The sequence below is a fragment of the Coenobita brevimanus genome, chromosome 1 (genome assembly GCF_032717465.1).
Source record: "Coenobita brevimanus isolate Jiangsu-jjx chromosome 1, ASM3271746v2, whole genome shotgun sequence".
NCBI lineage: Eukaryota > Metazoa > Arthropoda > Malacostraca > Decapoda > Coenobitidae > Coenobita > Coenobita brevimanus.
Window position 1 is genome coordinate 56,640,922 of NC_136954.1, and position 27,479 is coordinate 56,668,400.

At 41.8% G+C, this 27,479-nt stretch overlaps 1 protein-coding gene across 1 annotated transcript; it reads left to right on the top strand.

Annotated features, from left to right (window-relative positions):
- The first annotated feature begins 241 nt into the window (after positions 1 to 241).
- Positions 242 to 27,258, top strand: LOC145398613 (uncharacterized). The gene is made up of 15 exons (XM_080271447.1): positions 242 to 270; positions 2,655 to 3,235; positions 3,645 to 3,650; positions 4,250 to 4,400; positions 7,782 to 8,812; positions 9,135 to 9,294; positions 10,138 to 10,217; positions 12,416 to 12,547; positions 16,063 to 16,205; positions 19,457 to 19,592; positions 20,475 to 20,627; positions 20,975 to 21,136; positions 22,222 to 22,304; positions 23,876 to 24,089; positions 26,513 to 27,258. Exons 2-15 carry the CDS (start codon positions 2,660 to 2,662, stop codon positions 27,056 to 27,058), a joined length of 3,573 nt encoding a protein of 1,190 aa, XP_080127573.1. The 5' UTR covers positions 242 to 270; positions 2,655 to 2,659; the 3' UTR covers positions 27,059 to 27,258.
- The last annotated feature ends 221 nt before the right edge of the window (positions 27,259 to 27,479 follow it).

Here is a 27,479-nt window from a genome sequence, read left to right on the forward strand (position 1 = left end):
AGACACCTTTAACACCTCTGCCAATATCTTTGCCCAAAGATAACTTTAATTACTTTAATTCCCTCTTTTTCAGTAGTGTATGTATGCTTATCAGAAATATCAACAAAATATCAATACCGACATAATAATAATATATTCAGTTTTCATTAACAAACTGCAATCGTCAAACATATTCAAATATTCATCACTTTCCCGCCGTGAGTGCAGACGACATACAAACAAATCCCCACCACCGTCCCGTCGGATGTGTAACACCCCTGCCAAATCTTTGTAAGTTTACCAGTCGTAACTGAATTCCCCCATCATTTGTTGAACAGTCGAGCGTATGGATGTGTTGTAAGCTTGTTGTGGTTGGTTTGAAGAGTATGAAGTGTCGATCTCGTTCCCAAAGTTGAGTTGTAAAGGCCATGCGCCATTTTGGGAGCGAGACTATTGTTTTCATTCACGACCGAGGACGTGGTGCTGGAAGAGTTGTTATACCTAGGCTGTGGGGAGAAGTCTTATGAATGGAATAAAAATATGATCTCCAAATTCATATATCCGTGGGTAAATGCTGTTAAAATGGGGCACCAAAACTTGATGAACTGTTCACAGTCAGTACTGTATGGTTGGGTATTGTAGCAGTTTTGGATATCAGCGCGTGGAGATGGTTAACTTTGATTAGATTACCGGTAGTTTATGAAGACTGACTTTGAATATATCAGGAAATGTCACCAGAATAAACCTGACAGTGCAAATCTACCGTTAATTATGCCAGTCATATAATTTTCACGTTGCAGTTTACTTACCGACAAAAGGTTTAGCATCAGGTGGTGCTATATTTGGAGAATCTGCAGTTTAATCTGCTTTAGACCCTACTGGTGAATTTTTATTCCTCCCGTTTGTTTCCTACATTTTTCTAATTGGTGGTAAATAACTTAGGGCGACTTGGTTTCTTGGTTGTTTTTACCCATATTTTGCTTTCCCATTGCATGTTTCTTGGGCACTGGCAAATGCTTAATAAAAGCTACCCATGTCTCTTGGTTTGGTTAGGTTGAGACTTGGTTAGATTAAGTAAGGTTAGGCTAGGTTGGTCAGATTGTTAGGTTAAGTTACACACTTTATGGAATAGTGCTGCCTACTTCTTTAGCCTGTATCATTCTTTTTCTGTGCCTGCCCTCCTCTCTTCCTATTTCTCCCATCTTTCCTGTCATTTCTTATCATTTTTCTTTCCTTTACAGGTGGCTTTACATTGAGTGACAAGCCATATGGTTTCCTGTAAGCCAAGAAACCATATACAACGCTGGGTGGTAACCATATAACCAAACAATACGTGCTCCCTACGTGTCAGCAAGTGGGTTGGTGGAGGGTTAGTGCCCCTCCCCGTAAAACAAATAACTCAAGAGTCAAATGGCCACCCCTTACGGGATTATGGCGTCTGGCAATAGATAGATAGATAGATAGAAGTTGGGTTAGGTTATGGATATGTAACGTAAGGTTAATGATAAATTTCAGTAGGTTTTAGTAAGTCTGCTATTGTGCTTCAGAAAGAAATGCACTGGGAAATCTATGAATATAATACAACAGGAAAATATATTCAGGCAGTCATTTATTACGACAAAAATTATTAGAAAAATAGAGCAGACAAGTACAGCATATAGTATTGCCCGATTATATTTTTTCGTGCAACTTCCACTCAATTATCATCAGTTTAGTGTCGATATCTTGAGCTAGACAGGTTAATGACTGCTATGTCTAACCCTGCTGCTTTGAAGTCCAAAGCTGAATAAAATCGTGTAGAGACAGCTAGAAGGAAGTGTAAAGTACAGTATGTCATTGTATTGAAGGGAGTAATTGTGACAGTTATGTTAAGAAAGAAACCACAGTAAACCCTCAATACACAGAACCCTCTTTGAATGAATTTTGGTGTTTCACAACTACCTTGAGGTGGCTGAATGTTATGCTTATTTAATGAATTTTCATTCGGTAAAGGAATAGATGTGCAGGAAACACCGACCAGTGTGGCATCCCTACACACACACACACATTTCTGGATCCAGCAGAATGCCACATCAGTCTCTGGGTGACCAGCATTGTGAGAGGAGCCATAAATAGAGTATTTATTCTGAAAAAGAGCCATTTAGACCTAGCTGTATGTTATTGTGTATGATTGTATGGCTGAGTGACGCTAAATTTTTAATGATCTTCAGTAAAAGTCATGACGCCTGGGAAATTACTGAACAGCATGTTGTTCATCTTTAACATCAAAGGTCTGGTATCAGTTACAGTAGTTTGTTATATTGAGGGTGTACTGTACAACAGATGGTGGGCAGCCCAGATCTGTTATCATGCCAGCCCCCTAAATGCTGATTTGTATGGTAATCATTGAGTGCTAGAATTATAGTACAGTAGTTAAAGTACTAATTGATAAAATGTACTGATGTAATTTAACTGATATGTTATGCCAAGAGGTAGTTCAGTCAGCATAACTGAATAAAGCATCCCCCAAGGACAAGTGCAGAGCCCTCCTGAGGGTCTGTACTACTGATATCAACAACATTGTCTGATGAAGAATTTCAGTGATTTATTCACCCATAGGATAGTACAGTTAGTATACTTTTTATTGCTTGCAAATCATATTTGGTATATTTTCATTGGTTTTTCCTCATTTACAGGAAAAATGAGCAATCCCATAAGCTCCTTCATGGTTAGAGGGACTGACGAGGTCCGGGAATCAGCTGAATCATCTCTCTCAGATGGAGCTTTTCTGTCTAGCCTGACCTCATACAGCCCCCAGACCTCACAGTTCCTTGTTGGCCAAACAGGGCAACTCATCAATCTTCCTGGAACTGGTGATGGTGCTGGGGGTTTTGTGTCTGGGACAGGGAAAGTTATTCTGCAACCTGGGCCAGATGATTGCGGTAATGGGACCACCGAGAACGTTATATCAGGAGTTGAAGGGAGCACTGATGGGCAGTTCCTTTCTGGTACAGAGAAGGTGGTATGGCGAGCTGGTACAGAAGCAGGAGGCACAGGCAACTTTCTCTCTGGACAAGGGAGAGTCATAATTCAGGCTGGTGCAGAAGATGAAGGCAGTGAGGGAACATTCCTCTCCTCTAATGAGAAGGTGATCATGCAAGATGACTCTGCAGAAGGAGTTACTCAAGGTCCACTTCTCTACCTGGATTCCACAACTGGCCTCCATGTGTTGGTTCATCATCTCCCAAACTCAATGCAGAATAATGTTGGCCCTCAGGTAACACTTAGAATATTGTATTCTTTCCTGTTATTGTACCTACTTCATTAAAATTGTTTACATATTGGTGACTTATTGGTTTGGCCCTGTAGAGATGATGGAGAGAGAGAGACTACTGAGGAGAGTGTATATAAGTGAGAGGGAGGGGGAGACAAAGGATGAGATGGAGGGATGGACTAGAGAAGTATATGAAAATGAGGGGTATAAGTTGGGGGGAGGACAGGGCGACATGGAGGGAATTTGTTTGTGGGCATCCCTTACGTGATTAAGGTATCTGACTGTGGATAGGTAGATAGATAGATCCATAATCCAATTCATTATTGCACCATCAGGAATCTGGTTTATCAAAGGTGAAGGTTCAGTCCTGCAATGAACTTCATGCACACTGCTGGAGCTAGTAAGTATGAAGATACAGGTATTACTCCTTGTTTATCATCATTGCAAGGAGTTGCATCTTTCCAGTTAAGTCATAAATATGGCTATGTAAACTGTTCTTCCTGTGCTAGTTGTGTAAGGCACCCATCTTTGATCCAGGTGGTCTACTTTAGTTTACTTTTGCTGCTAACTAGTTATTTATTCAACATAGGAAAGGCTTCCTACAGCTCATTGAAGTTAATGAATGCAATATCTAATCCCTTTAGTATGACAGGTTCTAAGATGAATAAAAACAACAGGGGATAGCAAGGATACCAGTAATGCAAAATATATCCAATGACTCAGTAGGTTAAAGAAACTTGTAATGTCATAGTTTTAACTCTGCTTTTATAGGCAGGGCAGTTCATTATATTTTAACTTCATGTGTAGATTGTTACAGTTAAGATTTTACAAAGGTTCTGTAATACCAATAGTTTCTTTGATTTTGCTGTTTTTTAGTGTTCAACCTGTGGACTGTCTTTTTCAGCTCACCAAGTGTTTCTTTGTAGAGTGAAGATATTCACTGTTCATTTTAGTTTTTAACATACAGTAGTTTACCATATTGTCCTCGGTTTTGCTCAACTTACTGTTTGTTTCCAGGGTGAAGATGGATCAGAAGAACAGTTTGTAGTGGTGGGAGCACTGCAGTCAGAAGAAGAGCAGGCTGGTGGGGTGACAGAACAGCCCCACCACACCCCTCTCACGTCCCATCAGCCATTGAGCCAAGGAGACACCTGCCATGTTACTGTTGGTTAGTTGCCTTTCCTCTAACTTTCACTCTGTTGAGCACCACCTCTCCTCCTCTAAACCTCACCTTCTTTTTCTAACGGAGACTCAGCTGTCTGAGGCAGCTGACAGCAAACCCTTTTCTGTATCCTCCTACTTTCTCTATACTCATTTCAAAGCCAAAGGTGGCTGTTGTGTATATATACGCAACGACTTATCTTGCTCTCGTGTTCCTGAACTTAATTCTTCTGAATTCTCTACACTCTGGCTTCGCCTTTCCTGTCATCCTCTGACAAATATATCTGTGCTGTTTACTTATCCCCTAATTCTACTGACTATCAAAAATTCTTCGACTATCTTACTTCTACGATGGAACACATTCTATCCATTTCTCCTTTCTCTGAAATCTCCATTCTAGGAGATTTCAATGTTCACCACCACCTTTGGCTCTCCTCTCCTTTCACTGATCCACCTGGTGAACAAGCCTACATCTTTTCTATCCTTAATGACCTAGAGCAGCTTGTACAGCACCCTACCCGTATCCCTGACCGCCTTGGAGAGAGCTCCAACATACTTGACCGCTTCCTCACAACTAATCCTTCTGCTTACTCTGTTAATCTTTTCTCTCCGTTGGGCTTCTCCAATCACAACCTTATTACCTTAACCTGTCCTATCACTCCGGTACAGCCTGTGGACCCTCCAGGGAAACGTCATCTGTGGCATTTTGGAGCCGCGGACTGGGAGGCCCTCAGGCAGTACTTCTTTGATTTTCCCTGGAATGATTATTGCTTCCGTGGCCGTGAGCCATCTGTGTGTGCCTTGTGCATTACGGAGGTTATTCTCTCGGGCATGGAAGCATACATTCCTTTCTCATATCCTTTGACTAACGCAAGAAAGCCTTGGTTTAATCACGCTTGTTCTAATGCTGTCTGCAACAAGGAGAGGGCCTACAAAAGGTACCGGAGCCAACCCACCCCTGAATCACATCACCTTTACGTTTCTGCCCGGAATCGTGCTAAGTCTGTTCTTCGCTCTACTAAAAATAATTTCATCCATACTAAATGCTCTCAACTCTCCAACTCGAATTCTTCCCGCTCCTTCTGGCACCTTGCCAAAAATCTTTCTAACAACTTTACCTCATCATCCTTCCCTCCTCTTTTCTACTCTGATGGTTCTGTAGCTATTTCTTCTACTGATAAAGCAGATCTCTTCGCACAGACTTTCTCCTCCAATTCCACCTTAGACGATTCCAGTGCTGTTCCTCCATCACTTCCCCCCTCTGACTTCTTCATGGCTGACATTAAAATTTCTTCAGTTGATGTATTTTCTGCCATCACTGGCCTCAGTACTAACAAGGCATATGGGCCTGATGGGGTCCCTCCTGTTGTTCTCAAGAACTGTGCTTCTGTGCTTACACCCTGCCGAGGCAAACTCTTTCACCTTTGTCTGTCAACTTGTACCTTTCCTTCTTGCTGGAAGTTTGCTCTCATTCAGCCAGTCCCAAAGAAGGGTGACCACTCCCAACCCTCCAACTATCGTCCAATTGCTTTAACGTCCTGTATTTCAAAAGTTTTCGAGTCAATTCTCAATAGAAAAATTTTAAGGCATCTTTCCTATCACAACCTTCTTTCCGATCGTCAGTATGGGTTCCGTCAGGGACGCTCCACTGGCGATCTTCTCACCTACCTTTCAGACTCCTGGTCATCCTCCTTTCGGGACTTTGGCGAAAGCTTTGCCATTGCACTTGACATCTCAAAGGCTTTCGATCGAGTCTGGCATAAATCTTTAATTTCCAAACTGCCCTCCTACGGTTTCTGTCCTTCTATCTGTGCCTTCATCGCTAGCTTCCTTTCTGGTCGTTCTATAGCCGCTGTTGTAGACGGCCATCGTTCTTCTCCTAGATCTGTCAACAGTGGTGTTCCTCAGGGCTCTGTCCTATCACCAACTCTCTTCCTTTTATTCATCAATGATCTTCTAAGCTGTACATCTAACCCTATCCACTCATACGCTGATGACTCCACCCTTCACCTTTCCATTCGGTTCCCGCAATGCCCATCTCAACAGTTGCTTCAACAAACAAGGGATGAGGCTATGGCACACCTAATGTCTGACTTAGCTCGTATCTCTGCCTGGGGTAAAAATAATATGGTTGTCTTTAATGCATCTAAGACTCAGTTCTTACACCTATCAACCCGACAAAATCTTCCACAGGTATACCCATTAATGTTTAATAATATTCAGCTTAATCCTGCATCATCCTTGAACATGCTTGGGGTTTCATTTACTCGGGACTTATATTGGAAAGATCATATTACATCTCTTGTAAAATCTGCTTCCAAGAGATTGGGTGTGCTAAGCCGACTCCGCTCTCTCTTTACCCCTGCACAATTGTTGACTCTATACAGGGGTTTTATCCGCCCCTGTGTGGAGGACAACTCTCATGTGTGGGGAGGCTCCCCACATACAGCCCTTCTCAATAGGGTGGAGTCAAAGGCTTTTCATCTCATTAACTCTCCTCCTCTTACTGACTCCCTTCAACCTCTGTCTCTTCGCCGCACTGTTGCATCTTTATCTCTTTTCTGTCACTACTTTAATGGTCACTGCTCCTCTGAACTGTCTGCTTGCATTCCTCCACCTCTACGATGGGCGCGTAGCACCCGTCTGGCAGCAAACTCTCATCCCTTTTCTGTCCAACTCTCTAATGCAAGAGTTGACCGTTACTCCCAGTCTTTCATTTATGCAACAGGTCAGCTCTGGAACTGTCTCCCTCTGTCTGTATTTCCTGCTGCCTATGATCTCCGGTCTTTCAAACGCAGTGTGTCCAGGCATCTCAAAATGATCGGATCTTGAATTTGGCTCTCTATTGTATTTTGTTTTTCTCTTTGAGGGAACTGTTACTGTGGGCTCATGGCCTTTGGTTCCTTCTTCCTCGCTTTAAAAAAAAAAAAAAAAAAAAAAAAAAAAAAAATTAACGGTAATTACTCTATTTACTTACTTGGTGTGTAGTGTTTGGATGGCAGCCTTCCATGGATTTGATCTTCAAGGGGTGACAAGACTTTTTGGTCATGCACCGCCACCAAGGGAGGTAGGTTGGTCATCAACCCCTAAATGTACTTGACTGTAGTAGCATCCTAAGGTCCCTATAACTTGATGGGGTAAAATTAGATTGACTTACTGTTTTAACGGTACCATTCCTGTTTTACCACATTATGTGGCAGAAGCTGTGATCCCAGTAGCAGAGGTTAGAGCAGGACTCAGAAGTGACGTTGACTGTTATCAAAACACAAGATGTTTTAGTCTTTAGAGCTGATGCAAATTTTTTGGCACATAGTTAGACATTGATGATTTGGTGGCTCAGTATTGTATGCCTTCTTCAGATTAGTAAGCATGTTATTGTTACTTTCAGAAAACATGTTGGGATCTCACATTGTGACAGCTGCAGGTAGCACCTCAGAGTCTAGTATTACTGCTCACCAAATATTTGAGGCACATCTTGACCCTGTGGACCTTCATGCCACAGTGTCACACCAGGAGACCCCAAGAGGTTCCCAGAAGTCCATTACCACCGCAACATCACTCATCAGCATCGAGCGGGGGGCAAATGATGGCATAAGTAATAACACAACAAGTGACACCCTGATGGATTGTTCTGAGACCCCTGTGTTGACACTGCAGGTGCCCGAGGTGAAATCAGAGTCAGTTGAGATCAAAGAGGATATTTTAAAAGCTGTTCCACATATTAGTCTTGAAGATATCATTGATAAGTTTACAAGTGGACCACAGGAAGATGTAGATACAAATACCCATTGTACAGCTTCCTCTGATGCTTCCTTCCCTAGTATAACTCTGCTAAAGAATGCCTCACTTGAGCACCAGACATCCTCCCAAGACCTATTATTGCAGCACCACAGGGCCTCAGAGGACAGAACACTACATCACCAAAGGACATCACAAGAAACAAGAGGACAACATAGATCAGTGCAGAATAATTCACTTCAACATTACCGAGGATCTCAAAACATAGTATTACAGCATAGAGCACTAGACAACACCACATCACACCACAGAAGAGCATCCCGAGAAACCAAATTGCAGTACCATAAAGCAACACAGGACACATCACAACAGCACAAGAAGTCTCGGGGTTCACACCAAACACCTAGGCAACCAGCTCAAGGAATCTACTCAGCCAGGCCTCTCGCAAGTCTCAGTGGGAAATTGTATGAGAGATTGAGTGTCCGTGTGAAGGTTTTAGATGACCACCGTGACTTGATATCCCATACTGGCATACAGGGTAGGGAAGATAACAATGAACAGGATGGCATTGATGAGGAGAGCCTGTATGATGTGGTGATGACATACAGGTGCAAACTCTGTGCTCAAGTGTTCGAGGAAAAACCAGCTCTACTAAAGCACTACAGGGAAGTCCACAAACCGGTATGTTTTGTGCCTGATTTCAGTTTTCTTGAATGACAGCTGTTATATAATTTACCAGTATGATTTTGTGCTTGATGGGTAAAACAACACAACTTCCAAGTGATCCTGATCAGATTTGACTTAATATTCACATTGTCCACTCAAAGCCACCTTTTTATGTTCATTCTTAATTCATAATTTACCTCTCACCCTCCATCTTTTAATGGTATTACAGATGCTTTTGGTGTGGCTTATGGATCACATATATTAATATGATGCACTTCAGAATTCCAGCAATTGTGGTTGGTCACATGAGCTGCAATCCTGCCTGTTTATTTTTCAGGGAGGAACAGTGAAGATCCGAGTGACAACATCAGAGCAAAGAAAATCATCACTTCAGATGCCAGCCAGTCATCCTATTGCAACAAAGACATCCACCAACACCCAGGTTGCCAGCATCACTCACAAGCTGGGCACTGATGGCCAGGAGAATGAGGCACCAAGTACAGCACAGTTTTCAGATTTGTGTTCTTATCCACCCATAATAGTATTTTTACAGACTTTTCTCGTCCCGTCTGATGTTACTATTTAATCATGATTTTTTTAGAATTTACGAATTACTTTACTTAAAAACCTTCATTAGGTAGTTGATTTATGTGTGAGCTGTTATAGTGAAACTGTATTTCCTTACACATTTATCATGTGTGTGTGTGTTTGTATGCATGCATGCACCACTGAAAAAGAGATTAAGATAGAATAAAATCAAACCAGAATATTCTAAGAGTTTTATATTACTACAGGATGAAGTGTGATGGAACAAGTACAGAAGCACTAGATGCAGAAGCTTAACAGCCCATTGGGTAATGCATTGGTGTGGTGTGTTGTGTGAAGGGTTGATTTTGTATGGTGTGGTGTGATTTTGCTGAAGTCCAGAGGAGTAGAGAATTGTGCCTGAAAATCAGTAGTGAGACAGATGGATAGAGATTCTCCTGCATCTAAAAAGGGACTGCAGGTGAAGAAAATAAACTGTGGTTTAAAGTACATTGAAACTGAAGTCTGCATTTTATTCAAAACTTAGTTGCTGAATAGGGAAAAGTTTTGTGTGTGCACCTCTGATGCATCCATGTTTATTGTGCAGCATTTGTTTATTGGTGTCCTTCCTGGATGTGCTGATGTATCTGTTTCAATGTTTCTGGATCCTACTACATCCCATTAGTAGGCGGGAAAAGGGTACAACATGATGAAATCAGGTAGACAGTGAAAGACTGCATTTGCTTTTTTTTTTTCTTTCTTTCTTTTTTTTACACTTCCTAATTGTACTGTCTCCTCTTTTTCTTTTTTGACAGGAGAACTCACAATCATATCTTGCGGCTTCTGCTCAAAGGACCTCCTTGGGGAGAGAGAGTTCCAGGAGCACGTTAATAAGGTGCAGGTGATGAAGTTATTATTGTACATTTGCTCCTATATTATGGTGAAGTATCTCATCCTATATTATGGTGAAGTATCTCATCTTAAATGTCGGGACCAGCTGTCTAGCCCCGGGCCCCTACACTTCTCATGGGGCAGTGTAGGATTGGATGATAGATGGATTATGGTGAAGTGAGGGGGGTGTGAGTTGGGAGCAGGGGAGTGAAATGGCGGGGGACAGGGCGACTTGGAGGCGATTTGTTTGTGGCCACCCCAAACGGGATTGAGGCGTCTGGCAATAGATAGATAGATAGATAGATTTTATTTATTTTTTTTCCTGATGTCCCCAGATTATTATTATTATTTTTTAACTCCTTCAGTATGATGGTGACTATTTTCAGCTTATTTTTGCTACTAGTTGAGTAGGAGAGACCCGTAGTAGTGAATGAGTTAATGAAGGCTATATCTAGTTCCTCCAGTTTGAAACATCATTTTACCTGAATAAAATCATGTGAAAAGAGCAAAACTGAAATGAAAAAGTCGATTGTAGTGAAGGGATTTAGGAGAGGAGAGATCGCTGGGGCAAAACGTTTTGACATTGTAGGGAGTGAAAGTGGCAGTACAAGGCAGTTGGTCCATTATGACTGCATGTACATTAATTATATATTTGGGGATAGGGGGAACAAGGAATACCACCCATTGCTAAAGGAACTTGGACTTCTTTCCAGTCATTACACTGATATTCCTCAGGAAGACAGATGCTAAAACACATTAGTATGGTTGAGAAATACAGTACTCATAACTCTAACCTTACAGTTGTTTGGTACATCAGACAGTCTCATTGTGAGGAGGAAGTTAATGCAGTCTGCCAGATAGATCGTTTCGTTTCGTTTTTAAAGGCTCCAACATGCTTGCAGGTGTAGGCCTTGGTCACCTAATGGCGGCTCTCCACGCTGCACGATCCATTGCAGCCTCCCTGTTCAGTCCCTTAACCCTAAGGTCACACTTAATGACCTCGTCCCATGTCTTTCTCGGTCTACCCCTCATAACCCCACCCCCAATATTAACACTTCTCACCTTCCTCACCCAATTATCATCCCCCATCCTCTCCACATGTCCAAACCATCTCAATCTACCCCTCTCCTCATCACAACACCAATACACTCCAGTCCCATCCTACCTCTCAACTCTTCCATTGTAAACCCAGTAGTATACATATCACACTGAACAGTAATTATTCAAGAGGTAGGTTATACTCATACAGAAAAGAAAGCACAAGGTTCCTGTAGTTTTGGGTGGACATGCTTTGTGTATTGCAGACACTTACTGTACAGTATCTCTGAGTGAAATGCTTGTGTGTGTAAGAAGTTAAAATGTAGTTATGTATTCCAGTCATGATTGACTGGCAGCCATGAAGTGTTGTAAATGGTTAAGATTAATTAGTCTTCAGAAAAGTTTATTACATTTATCTGTGTATATCACTGTTCTTTTAGAGTGCTTTATTTTGAAAGTATGAATGATATTTAAGTGGTAGGTGGGGGAGCTCACCATCCACTTGCTCGATGTAGTGCTGCTCTTGGGTTACTGCCCTTTCCTCCCTTCCTTCCCTCTACCCTTCTGTCCTCTTGTGTCTTTCTTTCCTTCATTCTTTCCTCTTCCTTATGCTTACGAGTGACTCTGCATGCCCTTTTCTACTTTTTTTTTTTTTTTTTTTTTTTTTTTTTAATACCATTCTGCCTATGAGTGACTCTATACTGAGTGACAAACCAAATGATTTCCTGTACATCATGAAACCATTTACTATGCTGGGTGGTAACCATATACCCAGACTATGGTGCCTGGTGATTTAGTGGGTAGTTAAAGCGCTCCAGTCGGATTGAACCTGTGTAGGTTTCCATATCCAAGGGGTGGTTGGGGTTTATTGCTCACGTATTGCCACACAGGGATGAGTGAGGCTGGTCACTCTCATCTTAAATGTCGGGACCAACTTGCCTAGCCCTGGGCTCCTACACTCCTCATGGGGCAGCACAGGATTTGATGATGATGAATGATATTTGAATGCATGTATAGCCCACTTCATGAGATGCTGCATTGATAGGTCTCCAATTTTTATGGTATTCAGCTCCTATATCAGGATACTGTTGACCTCATGTATAAGTGGGAAATAGATTTATTATGGTGATATACATTCCATATGGAATATTTTATGGACTTCAGGAGCACCCAAATGAGTCACTGAAGAAAGGGGGAAGACGAGGAGGTCCACGACATTCCCATGGGTGCCCCCCAAGTTACCCCTCCCAGCCAGGCCTCCTTATTGGCCACCGCAAGGCTCGATCCTACACGCAGGTAGGCCAGAGATGTGTTTATTTTTCTGGAGGGAGAGCTCAGAATACTATTCTGTATTTCTTTGTTAAATAAACCTGTCTGCAGTATCTATCTTTTGCACCCATGCCATGTATTTGCCTTGTTTCCACATTCCATTTTAAATTGTCAGGGGGGGTACCCATTATCCACTCATTTGATATAGTGCTACCTCAACATGACTGAGTTATTTAATTTTATATCAGGAACTTATGTATTGATTTGGCAGATAGCCAAACCCCCAAAGTGGCTTGGCATCAGCAAGAACAAGCATTTGTACAATTGGTGATTTAATAAAGAAAAACACTTCTATGTTGAGACAGTATGGACACATCCAAATACTATACCTAGATAAGGTGCCAAATAAAGTTTTTTGGGAGTAGGATTGCTGGAAGATGTAGACCATATATAATTGGGAGGAAAAGGGTGGCACATTGTATTGGAGATGGAGGTGAAAGGGGACTGATGGAGTTAGAGAAGCATGTAAAGATAAAGTAACCTGGAGGCAATTCTGTCCTGGCCAAAAATGCAAGAATCTGCATCAGCAACTATAGTAAGAAATAGAGGTGCTTCATCATACAATTTGCTTACTGCTCTCCTGCCACTCAGCACATTATGCAACTCATTGTACTTGTTTTCTCACAGACACCTCAGACATCAAAAAATGTTTGAACATTGACATTTTTAGCAGATTTTTAAAAAGAAATAGCATTATCAGTGTAAGATGTAGAGGTGTGACAAAAGTCCAGTTTTTTATGTATACAAATTTTACTCAGAATCCTGTTAAGGGAGAACATACCGTGTTGAAGAATGGAGTGGGATGGTCATTTTCTCTGTACCTTGAGTGATGGGTGAAACAGCTGAAAAATGGGAAAGCAGCTGGGGTTAATAAGGTGTATGCAGAGATGATCAAGTGTAGTGGAGAGAGTGGAATGAAGTGCTCGGAGATCTGTAAGAAGGCTTGGATGAGTTAACTGTGCCTGTAGAGTGGAAAAAGGCAGTGATTGTACTCCTTGTACAATGATAAAGGTGAGCAAAGTGAGTGCAAGAATTATCTTGGCACAAGTCTGTTGATTGTTGTAGGGAAGGTACCGGTACAATAAAACCCTGATATAACAGACTTCAGTAGACCAGAATTCGCTTTTATCGGACTCGAGGAGCTACCGGGCTATATTCCTATATATTGGAAAAAGTCCAATAAAGCCAGAAGCAGTCCAGACTGCCTGACCACTTCAGCTATTTTCAACACAATAAGGTAAATAAAAGACATGTTTATCAGTATACAGTACAGTATTATTGTGTATATTATACCATTTGATTAATGTAGTGAAGTTATAACACAGTACAGTACCACAATGGTAGTCAAAACAGTTTAAAAACCGGTCATGCGATCCGGACTAATATCTGATGTATCAGAAAAAGTCCTGATTAGCAGGGGGAAGTTTGGATTTCGTTTTTATCGCAATTTCGCCTTTTTCGGAATGGTTTGGGCCCCAATTAGTCCGTTATAGTGAGGGCTTACTGTATATGGAAGAATTATTATCGAGAAAATAAGAGGGATATTAGAAGTCCTAGTGAGTGATGAGCAGGGTGGCTTTAGGAATGGCAGAGGATATGTGGATGAAATATTTACAGCGACACGGTAGTGGAGAAGGCTTGTGAGAAGGACTGTAAGGTGTTTATGGCATTTATGGATCTGGAAAAAGTATACGACAAAGTAGACAGAAAAGGATTGTGGAAGGTTTTTCATATATACGGTGTAGATGATAAGCTGCTAGGTACTGTCAGTTTTTATGATGGTAGTGAGGCATGTGTAAGGATAAATGGGCATCTAAGTGAATGGTTCAGTGTCAGTGTGGGCGGCAACAAGGTTGTGTGATGTCCCCATGGCTAGTCAGTATATATATATACAGTATATATATATATATGGATGGGATAATGAGAGAAGTAAAAACGTGAGTAATGGAGAGAGGGATGGCACTGGTAATGAATTGTGATGGATGGAATATCCCAGATTTGTTGTATGCTGATGATGCAGTGCTACTTGCAAATACTGGACAAGAGCTTGGTAGACTAGTGCAGAGTTTTGTAGATGTCTGTGAGCATTGTGCCTTGAGAGTAAATGTAGAAAAGAGTAAAGTGACGGTTATTGAGAGAGAAGGTGACTCCCAGTGTGTTGTTACAGTTAATGGAGAGAGACTGGAATTGGTGAGAGAGTTCAAATACCTGGGTATAGTGATAGAAAAGAGGAAAATGTTCAAGAGAAGTGGAAAGTAGAATGATGCAAGAAAGGAAAGTAGCTGGTGCTATGAAGGCCATGATAAGAAACAGAGGCTTGAGTGTTGCAGTTGTGCGAGGCTTACATGAAGGTGTGTTAGTGCCAACTTTAACATACGGATGTGAGGCTACGGTATGAGATGAAAATGAGAAGTCGAGTGTAAGTGCAATGGAGATGGGACTGCTGAGAAGTGTATGTGGAGTACAGATAGTGGATAGGATATGGAATAAAGTGATTCATGAAAGATGTGGAGTGAGGAAGTCTGTGGACACGAGAGTTGAAGAGAGTTTACTGAGATGGTATGGTCATGTGGAGAGAATGGATAACAATAGAATGGTGAAAAAGGTACAGTATATCTGAGCGAATTTGAAGGAGGGAGGAGGCGAGGTAGACCAAGAAGAAGGTGGATGGATATGGTGGATGAGTGTGTGAGGAAGAGTGTTACTGTATGGAAGTTGATGAGGCTTAGTGACTGACAAGAGATTGAGCTGGCTGGGTGAATTTTGTGCAGAGAACTGCATGACCAGGGATTTGGCACCCCTTTTTAACGTGACAGTATTTGGATTGGCTATATCACATTGGTATATGTGATATTACAGAACGTGGTGAAATTTTTTTGGCCTATCATTATTTTGAGGATGTGAATGATGATTGAATGGTAACATCGCCCATTGAATTGAGCAAAATTTGACAGTCTGGACGTTGCTACTCCCGATCCCGCCCTAGGGTGGGAAATGAGGTCCAGATGATGATGGTGATGATAGGCACCAACATGGACCCTACATGTGGTGGCACTGTGCACCTTGGTTGGAACGAAGCAGCTATTTTGTCTATCCAGGAGCCAAATCTTGTCATATTTCCCTACTCCTTGCCATAGGGAAGGATACTGGTTCGAGGGAGAGTCTTCCATAAGGGGGTGCCAGTTCCCTACACAGTGTACTGTATGTGCTGTACTGTGCCCGTAGTATAGCCTTGTTAAAGCACTTACTTAACTCTGGTTGACAGGTCTGTTTGGCCAGACAGGCTGAGATTAAGTAGCAACAACAAAAATCTTGAGTGAGGTGCTAGGATAATATGATAAGCAGTTGGAAGATGCATTAGGTCTTTCTTTTGTACTAGTCATTTTGAAAGGGACAGTTTTTGCATGCCCCCAGCCTTTGGGTCCATCATTCTTTGCATAAAAATATATTGGATGTCATAAAAGCAAATTTATTCTTAGCAGCAGGATAGCGCAGAAGAAGGAAAGGATCAAAGTGACGGGAGAAAGCGAAGAGTTCGAGCTCCCAAAACTCTCCATGAACAGTACTGGCTGCAGAAACAGAAGGTCAAGCCAGTGTGTTCAGATGATGTTGAGAAAAGTCACAGGTTTGTATTTGCAGTGTTGTTGTTGTTCATGGTAATAAGCCGATATGAGCTTAACTTCTGTGATATGATTAAATTATTTGTTACAGTCAAATTATTTTGGGCTGCATTGTGGAGATCTCTTGTAGCAGGGGAATTACCGTAGATAAACATAATCTGCTTTACCTGTTCAGTACCATGAAGTTTGATTACATCCTTGTTACTGTCTGATGATTTTATCCAGCTTAATGGAAATATCTTGTTGCGAAGGGATTAAAAGACATAGCTGCATTAGCCTTGTCTGCCCTCATATACTAGGTCTTTTCAGAAAGTATCTGACCTTAGGCTCTAAAAAAATAAATAGCTAACCTGTTGTATTAGGACACTAATTCCCCTCAAAGTAAGCCCTTTCTGACTTGACACACATAGCCCAACATTCTTTCCACTGCTTGAAACCTTTTTTTAGAGTCATTTTTTCGGTATCCTCTGCAGGTGCTTTGTTGCATTTGTGATGATCTCTTCTCTTGTCTCAAATCGGGAACCCCTCAGCGAAATTATGAGCTTGGGGAATAACCTAAAGTCATGTGGAGCCATGTCCGGTGGGTAGTGGGCCTGCCGGACCTGCGGGATGTTCAGCTTGGCCAAAAATTCATGAATCAGTTGAGAAGAATTGGCAGGGACATTGTCATGGTGCAGCTTCCAACTTGCCACTTCCCAAAGGTCTGGTCTCTTCCACCAAACTGGGTCATGAAGACAACGGATAACGTCAAGGTAGCAATATTTGTTGATGGTCTGACCTTCTGGTGCATACCAGTTTTCATGATGCACAACACCACAGTACCCGAAATATACTCAACGTGCATTTCACCTTGCTGTGGACCTGTCATGTTTTTTTTGTCCCTAGGCCACCCTGCATGCTTGCACTGAGATGACTGTGCTTTGTTTCTGGGTCATTTCCATACACCCAAGTCTCGTCTTCAGTGATAACAGGTTTCAGAAAGTCTGGATCTCGATTTGCACACTCCAGTACATCTTGAGCAACATTCATCTGCAGAGCCTGTTGTTCACATGAAAGGAGTTAGCTTTAGAATGAACTTGGCAGCAACTCTTTGCATACCCAAATCATCTGTTAAAATTTCATGTGCTGATCCATCGCTGATTCCAGCTTCAATAACAGTGTCTCTGATGTACCATGACCACATTGCAGACTTTCTTCACGTTTTCAACACTCCTACTTGTTGGTGGCCTCCCAGGACCTGGATCGCTCTCGACTGACATTCGGCCATTTTTTTAAGCGATTGTATCATTCCTTTATTTGCGTTACCCCCTTGGCTTCATTCCCCAAAACTTGCTGGATCTTCCTGATAGTTTCAGCTTCAGTATCACCAAGTTTTTTAAAACTTTGATGCAGTAACGTTGTTCTACTTTAAAGGTCATCGTGACGAACGCAAGTACGCTACGGGTGTATGATGCATGATCATGAACACAGGGTGACTGACAGCCACTGAATCATTCATGGTGGCTGCCATTAATCATGCATGTGCACGAAGGTCCTGCACTGTTCTACACAAAACCCTGCCCCTATCCTCCAACTAGTTGGTGAGAAAAATGAGGTTGGATATTTTCTGAACAGACCTCGTATATCAGAGATGTTTTTCCAAAATATCAACACTTTTTCCAGATAATTTGTACTGTAAATTGGAAACAGTCCTATCATCCTTATACAGTAATCCCTAGATTATACGACGTAATAGAGCCAAAGGCATGTCTTGGGTAATGGCTCTGTCTGGATAATGGACTTCTCCTCTGACCCCCATTTGTACATAACCTAACTTTGAAAGCCAGTGTAAAAGACCACTATAGCACATTGTACAACACTTGTTCCTGTTGTTTAACACTGTCTGGTCAAGCAGACCTATAAACCACAACCAAGCAATTACCATGGTCAAGTAGACCCATCAACCACAGACATGCAATCACCACAACAGGGCCATACCCTTCAGTAACATGAAAACATGAGAAAAAACAGCTACACAAGAAAAATGCAGTGGGCACACAAAACATAATGGTAAAATGGAATAAAATCTTGGGAAAATAGTATAAAATCATGATGCAGTACAGTAAGCTAGAATAAAATCAACACACAATTCAACCATTCCGCATCAGTCTTACCCTGGATCTCCCACATCTGAAGAATCAACACTACCCTCTTCCTTTTCCCTGGTAGAGGGGCCATCATTACACACCCTAGGATGAAGCTTGCAAGGAATAGCAAGGCCTGAAGCAGTTAGGGAATAGCCCCCAAAACCACCACGTGAACTGCCATAACAACAGTCTGAGAGGAGCTATTTACTACACTGTCACCGGACAGGAACTGGGAATGAGTGAGGGGGCCTCTAGCAGACGCTGGATGAACTACCCAGCCAGACATGGCGACGCCACTGAGCTATTCCTGCCTGGCCTGGGTGAAAATGTTTGTGTGGCCATAATTTCCTCCTGGACGCATGCACTTTGTCCGGATATTATGAAAAAATGTACGAATAATGGTTTCAAACAGGCAGATCACAGTGTCCGGGTAATGGTTTTCCAGATAACTGAGAGATTACTGTAGTTAGTAACGGAGCTTTAGCAGATTTTTTTTTTTTTTTTTTTAATTGGTATGAACATATTGGCAGAAAGAGTGTAACTATAAGAGGTTGCTTAAAGTGAGGGATTACTGTGTTAGTGTGAGTTTTACGCCAGGTACCCCTTTTTCTGGATAAGGGCTAAGGCGTTGCCCCTGGGTAGAGGACTTTGGTTTGGAGCGTGTAGCATTATATGACCGGATGCCCTTCCTGATGTCTACCAATGACTCTTGGGTGGATTCGATCCTCCGACCCTTCGGTCAGAGCGGAGTGCTCTAACCCACTGAGCCCCTTTATGACATGGCTGGTATATGTGTTAGGTCAGAAGAGAATGTGTGCCGATGTGCCACGATTGAGATTCACAAGACTGGAGGCTTTCCTGTCAGCTGAGTGCTGTTAGGGGTGTAAGGTAATCTCATAAGGCTTAAATTATTTAGGACCATTTTCATAAACTCTTGTGGTTTAAGTCTTGCATAAGAAGGCAGGAGGGATTAGAAGTGGTCTCTAATAACTCCTCTGACCCAGTGATGTACCTGCACTTTGTGTTTTTTATAGCCAGTGCTTTATGATTATATTCAGTTCAGGTGAGGCCCCTTGAGGTTTATGGGGTATAGTGAGTATACCCTAAAACTATCATTTTCTTCATCCCAGATGTCCTGTTCAGCCATGCAAGTACAAATTCTCCAGTGCTGAAAACCTGTGGCTGCACCAGCAGTGTCATGGGCGAGCGGATGGAGGGGAGGAGAGAGGCTTTGTGTGTCCACACTGCAGCCTCAGGTTTGACAAGGTAAGGCAGGATTGAGGAGTATGGACCTGTGTTTAAGTTAGGTAAAGTGGGTAGGTACAGGCAGAGTTCCTTCGGACAAATTTCCTCTGGCAGTCAATAAACCATTGAAGACTGCATGTTGCCTGTCTGTATGTGAAGTTGTAGGATAAGCACACAGTCGTCATTGTAGATATAGACAGACAAATAGATGCTCTTGTGCCCTGAATACCTTCTTTTACCTAGTACAGTATATTTTGTAGATATAAGTGGAGTGTCCAGTTTGGAGAATTTTGTAAGTTTTCTTTTATGCATCCTGCAGTAAAAGAGGATGGAGGTGTTGTTGCTGATCAATCCAAGTCTGTCTAACTGAGCAGAGCCATGAACTGCAGGCAAGCAACTGCCCGTGTGACCATCCCGTGTGGTGAACCGATGTTCCCTGGCAGCTGACAGCGCCTTGCCACAGTGAGGCTTGGGGAATAGTGTGGAGGTTTGGTTTCTGGGTGGATGCCACATTTGTGTCTCCATCCACTTAATAGGGGCACCATAGTAAGCCCCACTTCATTCTGTAATTTGGTTATATGGTTACCACCTGGTGTTGTAAATTTGTTTCTTGGGTTACAGGAAAGGATTAGGCTTGTCACCCATTGTAGAGCCACCTGAAGTGGAAAGAAGAGTAATAAAAATTGACAAAAAGAAAAGGGAAGGGGAGGAAGAGGAGATCAGATACTGAGATCAAATGGGAAAGGGAAAGGAAGAAAAGGGCAGCACTTACATCAGGTGAGTGGATGATGGTCTCCACCACCTACCACCATGGGCCAAATTAGTGTGAAAGAGATACACATATATAAATGCATCAGTGTCCCATTGTTCTTAATTATATTTGTTTGTGTTTTCTTTCATCAGTGGGTGATGTGCCAGCTGCACCTTTGGAAGAGTCACACTGTGGATGTGGACCTCCTGACATGTGGGATCTGCCTCACCTACAAGACCTGCACTCAGCAGCGCTTGTTAGTTCATCAGAAAACTCACTCAGATGTCCGTGAACACATTTGTAAGGTTTGTCTACATTTTTGAGATTGTAAGTAGAAAAAACAGATATATAGCACATAACCCCCCCACCACCACCAACAACGAAAAAAATGTTAACTTTTTTTTATATACGTATATTAATAGTTGGACACCATAGAGTGAAATCCTGTGGAGAGACATTAGTTAATTTTTACATTTTACATGAATTGTAATACAGTGAGTGATAGACACAATTTTTATGTGTTGTATATCTCTGTTGTGTAGAGTGCTGAAGAGAGGTGAGATGAGTGATAATAATGAGGCTTGCAGTGTGCAGCACATTCTTATGAACTCATGTTGGTGTGTAGTAGATTCTTGTGACCTTCATGTTGCAGGTGTGTGGTAAGGGTTTTCGCCAGCTGGCCCAGCTGCTGAATCACCAAGTGCTGCATATAGAGTCCCCTGCTGACTTGCCAGCTTGGAAACAGAAGGGATACTGCAGCCAATGTCAGCGTTGGCTTGGAGACAAGAAGACACTCAAGGCTCATATCAGTGCTGTAAGTTGGTGAGCCACTTTGATCTGTCTGTCAGTCTGCTTATCTATCTACCTAGTTATCTGTCTGTCTATAGCAAGACGCCTTAATCCCGGTTGGGGTTTCCACAAACAAATCATATCCATATAATCCTGTTGTTTGCCATCAGACTGGGTTGGATGCATTTTCTGTTTCTGAAGCCTAATTCGTAAACACCTTACTAAGAATGTCTCCTCTGGTTAAAATATTGGTTAGGAAGAAGAATGTAATAAAACAGACATCCTAACAGAATAATGGAGATTGATTCTAATTCCTTAACTCTGTGGGGTCACCCCGAAGCTGAATGAAATTGTCTGGCAGTTAGATGAATTATTGAAAGATAAGAAATACAGTAAACTCTCAATTATCCATCGTCACAATATCCAGTGCTGCTAGCTCAGCTCTATTAAAGCAATATCCAGCAAAATTATGCAAAATCTGGCACTGAAATGGGATGTAACCGATGTTTCTATGCAATATCCAGCGCTGAGGTGTATCAACCGGCACATAAGTGGTAGCCAACCGGCACTGTATTGTTGTATTACTGTATAGTATCATTATATTATTGTATTTTATGCTTAGTTTTCATCTTTTACTAATGGGAAACCTTTTAGGATGGAGGGTCAGGATGTATAGTAACACAACATCCAACTCAATGCCGAATGTTGAGCTGATGGGGGGTGCTACAGTATGCAGTATCCAGCATTTCATGTTATTCGGCATAGGGTGTGGCTGAATTACAACGGATAATTAAGAGTTTACCATAATCATTCTGAAGGGATATAAAATTGGAAGGATGAAGATATACTGTACATGTACACAAGTCCTGATTTCTGATTGTTCTGATCATTAGATGGGGTATCCTGCATGCCGTTTTGCAAAATGCACTCAGTGTAAGGTAAAGACACTTTACTTTCATTGCGGGTTTCAGCAGTAGCCTATGTAGAAATTTGGGCTTTCATACTGCTTATTCCCATGGTTCTCTTAGCTGTTACAATAATATCCTAGAATTCACCTACTTGCAATGTCATACCTCCTTCTTTTCCTTACTTCTTGGTTGTCCCCCACAGGTACATATGAAAGTAAAGCCCCATGCCTGCCCTCACTGCTCCTACCGCTGCTCCAGAAAGTTTGACCTCAAGGTACACTTAAGGTAAGTGTGTGTTTAGGAAAAGCATTTAAGTAACAGGGAATCCTTACTTAAAGTATGGATATTTCATTATTAATATGATCTGCATTAATAAATATTTTCTTTAAAAACTGGATTGAAGTTGAATTACTGTTTTATTAATTTGCTCTTGCAGTAATAACTGCTTTCATTAAAAGGTGAATTTAAGTCATAAGTTTGTGTAATTCATGCTATGTCCCAGTAGGTATAAACCCCACCCCCTGAACACCAAACACTTCTTAATCATTCTTCAGCACCTTGCTTCTGTCTGGGAACATCCTTGACAATGAGTAATGGCTGTGACGGAACTACCTCCATAATATAAGTAGTATCATCATTGTCATCTTAATCCTAAATCCTCCATACTCTTCTCAGCTTCTTGGAAACTGGTCCTACAGTCCCTCCCCAAATTCCTGCTGCTGCTGTCATTTTAGTAACACTCCAAAACATCTTTCTGTCAACAAGTACATAATCATTATTGTGCATCCCAGTCTTCTCACCGGGTTTCAGTATACCATGTAATTTTTTGTACATCATCCATCCATCCATCAGCCAATCCTATGTTGCCCCATGAGGAGCGTAGGAGCCCGGGGCTAGGCAGTTGGTCCTGACATTTAAGATGAGAGTGACCAGCCTCACTCATCCCTGATGGCATTCTGTAAGCATTAAACCCCAACCAGCCATTGGATGGAAACCTTCACCGGCTCAGTCCGATTGGAGCGCAATAATTACTCACTAAACCACCAGGCGCCAAAATTTGCTAATATGGTTGCCACCCAACGTAGTAAATGGTTTCCTAGTGTACAGGAAACCATTTGGCTTGTCACTCAGTGTAGAGTCACCCACAGGCAGAAGGAAGAGAAAAGAATGAAGGAAAGAAAGAAGAGGGAGTGTAAAGTCCCCCGTAGGCAGAAGGACGAGGAAAGACTGAAGGAAGAAAGACAGAAGAGGATAGAAGGATGGAGGAAAGGAAAGGGCAGACACCCGAGAGCAGCACTACATCGAGTGAGTGGATGGTGAGCGCCCCCACCTACTGTGTAATTATATTTACTGTACATCCTCATGCTTAGAATACTACTCACTCCACATTTGAATTCTTCCACACATCATTCTGTAACATACTCAACCTTTATTCCTTGTGGATAGCTATTCCACTGTGCTCTCCCTCTCCTAGTTAACTGTACCTTAACTTGGCATAGATTTTTGTCCCTTCTGCCACTTATGGCAGACTAAGAAGCTACCCTGGCTCATCATCATTTCCACAGGACTCCTTTGTGACTAGCATCACTGTCTAGTACAGTAATCCATTGTTACAGCTCAGCATTCAAGGTGGAGAGAGAACAGTTTTTAAATGTTTGTTGGGGTTCATTGCTCACAAAATGCCACTCAGGAATGAGTGAGGCTGGTCACTGTAATCCTAAATGCCAGAACCAACTTGCCTAGCCTTGGGCTCCTGCGCTCCTCATGGAGCACCACAGGATTAGATGATGATGATGATTAAATAAAAAGGGTTTAACCACATGCATGCCAATTCACGATATCCAGTTCTTCCCCAGACAGCACAGTGGCGAACGTCCCCACAAGTGTGAGCTGTGCGGTTGGCAGTGTAGTGACCACAATACTATACGACGCCACAAGACCAGACACCTTGGTCTGAAAACACTTCGGTGCCCCTACACCTTCTGCATGTTTGAGACAAGGCATGCATCCTACTTCAAGCGGCACATGACACGGAAACATCCCAATGCTGATGTTATATACAAATGTCAGGTGAGATTTCTCATGTGTTCTTTGTAAACAGGGAAAGGAGAAAATGACTTAGAAGGTAAGAAGACGGATAAGTATCTTTGGGAGTGGGAGCTTTTTGTGGTTGCTCAGTCCTTTGTTCCTTCTTTTATTGCATTGAAAAATGAGAATGGGAAGTTTGAAGTGAAGGGAGGAAGGAATGGTGGACATTTCTAGAACAACTTAGAACTTATTTTTTTTTGTAGTGGCACCCTGGATGAACATTTAGATTAGCTTAGGTACCTTGCAGCATACAGAATAGGTAAACAGCATAGCCATCACACTACACTACACCTTTTGATGACAGATGAAACACACACACCTGCAAACATCACAGTTCATGTAGCACAAATGGGTTATATAGATGTACAGTCAGTTTACCTTCTGTTCAGGTGTGTCTACCTCACACTAATGGCATGTCTGTCATCTGCCTCCCTGATGCATCTTATTGAAGAGCATCGTCTATGGGCAAAGAAACATATCACATAACCCCACTCTTAAGTATGTTAACTAGCAGAGGAAAGAGAGGTAGAAATGGTGGAAAATAAATAACTTATGTCCCTCATTGTACATTGTGTTCATTTTGCTTATTTACAGTATTTAGTTTTCAGAATGTAATAGTGGTGAGTTCAGTATTTAGCTACCATTCATTGGTTGAAGTAGCTAGGCATTTGCTTGGATTTTGCATACCATACAATTGAGTTATTTAATGATTACATGGCCACATGTAATAGTGTAATCAAACCAAACTGGATGTTATTTGTATTAAAAAAAAAAAAAAAAAAAAAAATCAGTAAAACACTACAGAATATGGTTGCTGCAAATAACAGTATGAAAGGTTTGTGTGTGTCATGACTATATTGTGCCTTACTGGTATGAGATTGTACCACTGGAATGAAAAAATGCCATTGTTTTGACCATTAATTTTAATAAGTGACCAAAGTGGGTACAAATATTATCATGGAATTAGTGTGTTGAATGGGTACAAATATTATCATGGAAATAGTTTGCTCAGTGGGTAAAAATATTATCATGGAATTAGTCTGCTTAGTGGGTACAAATATTATCATGGAATTAGTCTGCTCAGTGGGTACAAATGTTATCATGGAAGTAATCTGCTTAGTGGATACAAATGTTATCATGGAAGTAGTTTGCTCAGTGGAAAAAAATATTAGCATAGAATTATTCTGCTTAGTGTGGTGTGCTGGCAGAGGGAGAGAGACAGGTGGTGAATGAGTGTCAGTACTTCAGTGTGGCTGTAGAAAAGAAGACATATATGCAAAGGAAATGGGGAGTAGAGTGGCTCAGGAATGGAAGGTAGTTGGTGCTGTGAAGGCATTTGGTATGAAATGAAGTTCAGAGTAGGGAGACCATGAGACAATTGTGTGCAGGTGTGTTAGTGCTTACCTTATTGTATGGGTGTAAGGATTTAACATGGTATGAATGAAAATTCTGGAGTCAGGGCAGTGGAAAATTGGACTCTTGAGGAATGTGTTTGAGTGTGTGTAAACTAGAGAGAATTAAATAAAGGAGAGAGAGAGAGAGAGAGAGAGAATAAAGTAAGGAAGTCTTGATATTAGGATAGAAGGTAGTGTTCTTGGATGGTATAGTTATAGAGAGCATGGATATAAGTTGTATGGTGAAAAGGGGTTTCTGTGAGTAAAAGTCAGGTAGGCCAAGAAATTGAATGGATATGGTATACTCATATTAGTGTGTGAGTTTGAGATATGAATGTTGAGACAGCAGATAAATTACTGGGGGATCAGTATGTTTAAAGATGAACATGACTAGGTTTGCACCCCTTTTAACTTGGTAGTCAACAGTTTGACACCCCCCCCCCCATGGGTGTCTGTGAAGTGTATCTAGGTGGGGATATAAGTAAAGTGCAGATGAGTTTTAAAGTTTTGCTTGTGAGGTTAATCTAAGAGTTTGAATGCTTTAGTGGTGTGTTAATGACTGGGTTGCCAATTGGATAGTTCATTGGTTTTATGCTTTCATTTCCTTTGTTCTTCATGTCTCATTGTCAAATGGAAACCATTTACCACGCTGGGTGGTAACCATATAACCAAATTTTGGCACCTGGTGGTTTAGTGGGTAATTATTGCACTCCAGTCGGATTGAGCCGGTGAAGGTTTATATCCAAGGGGTGGTTGGGGTTGATTGCTCATGTAATACCACTCAGGGATGAGTGAGGCTGGTCACTCTCGTCTTAAATGTCGGGACCAACTGCCAAGCCCCGGGCTCCTACGCTCCTCATGGGGCATTGTAGGATTGGATGATGGATAGATGGATGAAATAAGGGTAGGTTGATGATGATAATGGTGGATAAAATCAAGATACATTTCTTCATTGTCACTTGTATGAGTTACTTGACAACTTTAGACTGATGAGTAACCTTTATCGCTTAGATCTGTTCCATGGAAACACCTCAAGTGCAAGAATACATAGCCCACTCCCTCATCCATGAGAAGCAGATGATATCAGAGGCAATCAGTGAGAGGACTGGGAAGATGTCTGAAGGTGGCGAAGTGGTGACTGTAGACAAAGACACAGGGACAAAAGGGAAGGGACCTGAGAGTGTCGTTTTCAGCTCCTTGAATGCCCGTGACTCGAAACTGAAGGTCATCCCAATCAAACTAGAGTCATTACAAAGTCAAGGAACACCAAGTACCACCAAGAAACAATCAGCCATAAAACGCCACAACCATTTGGAACCTGAGATCAAAATTGAAGAGGTGTCTGTAGGTGAACCCACAAAAGCAGATGCAAATGCCTCCAGTACGACTGTAGCTACAGATGAGACAATACTTCGTATGGAAGGGCAGAGTGAGGGACTAGTAACCATTCCACAAGTTGTGATGGCAGGGGATGGGCAGCAGTACCGATATATCATTGGTATCTCACAGGGGGAAGACTCAGCCCCACGGCATAGATTCTTTGCCATCAATAAATGACATTAACAGCTGTAGGAGGTAAGGTTGGTATTTGTTCATATTTTCATGAGCTTTCGTGGTTATATTTGACTGCAAACTGTACAGGCTTAGACATTGTTGTAGATTTCTTTCATCATATAAATGTTATTGAAATTGACAGGCATTGAATGGAACTATTGGATTACAGTCAAGACTCAGTGTTCACAGGAGTATAATTTTGGGTCACTGCCATGTAAGTGGTAAATCAAGGCTGTTGCAGGATGTAAATGCTGTATGTGTAAATAGGGTTACATTGGTTTTGGCCTTCCAGGCCAAGTGGAATGTATTTTCTCTCTCCCCTTGAAGAATACTAACGAGAACTAGTATTATTTTAGTAGGAGGAATTTTTTGAAGAACAATGCTAGGATAAGGCTCGTAAGTTGCCAGGACTACCACCAGCCTT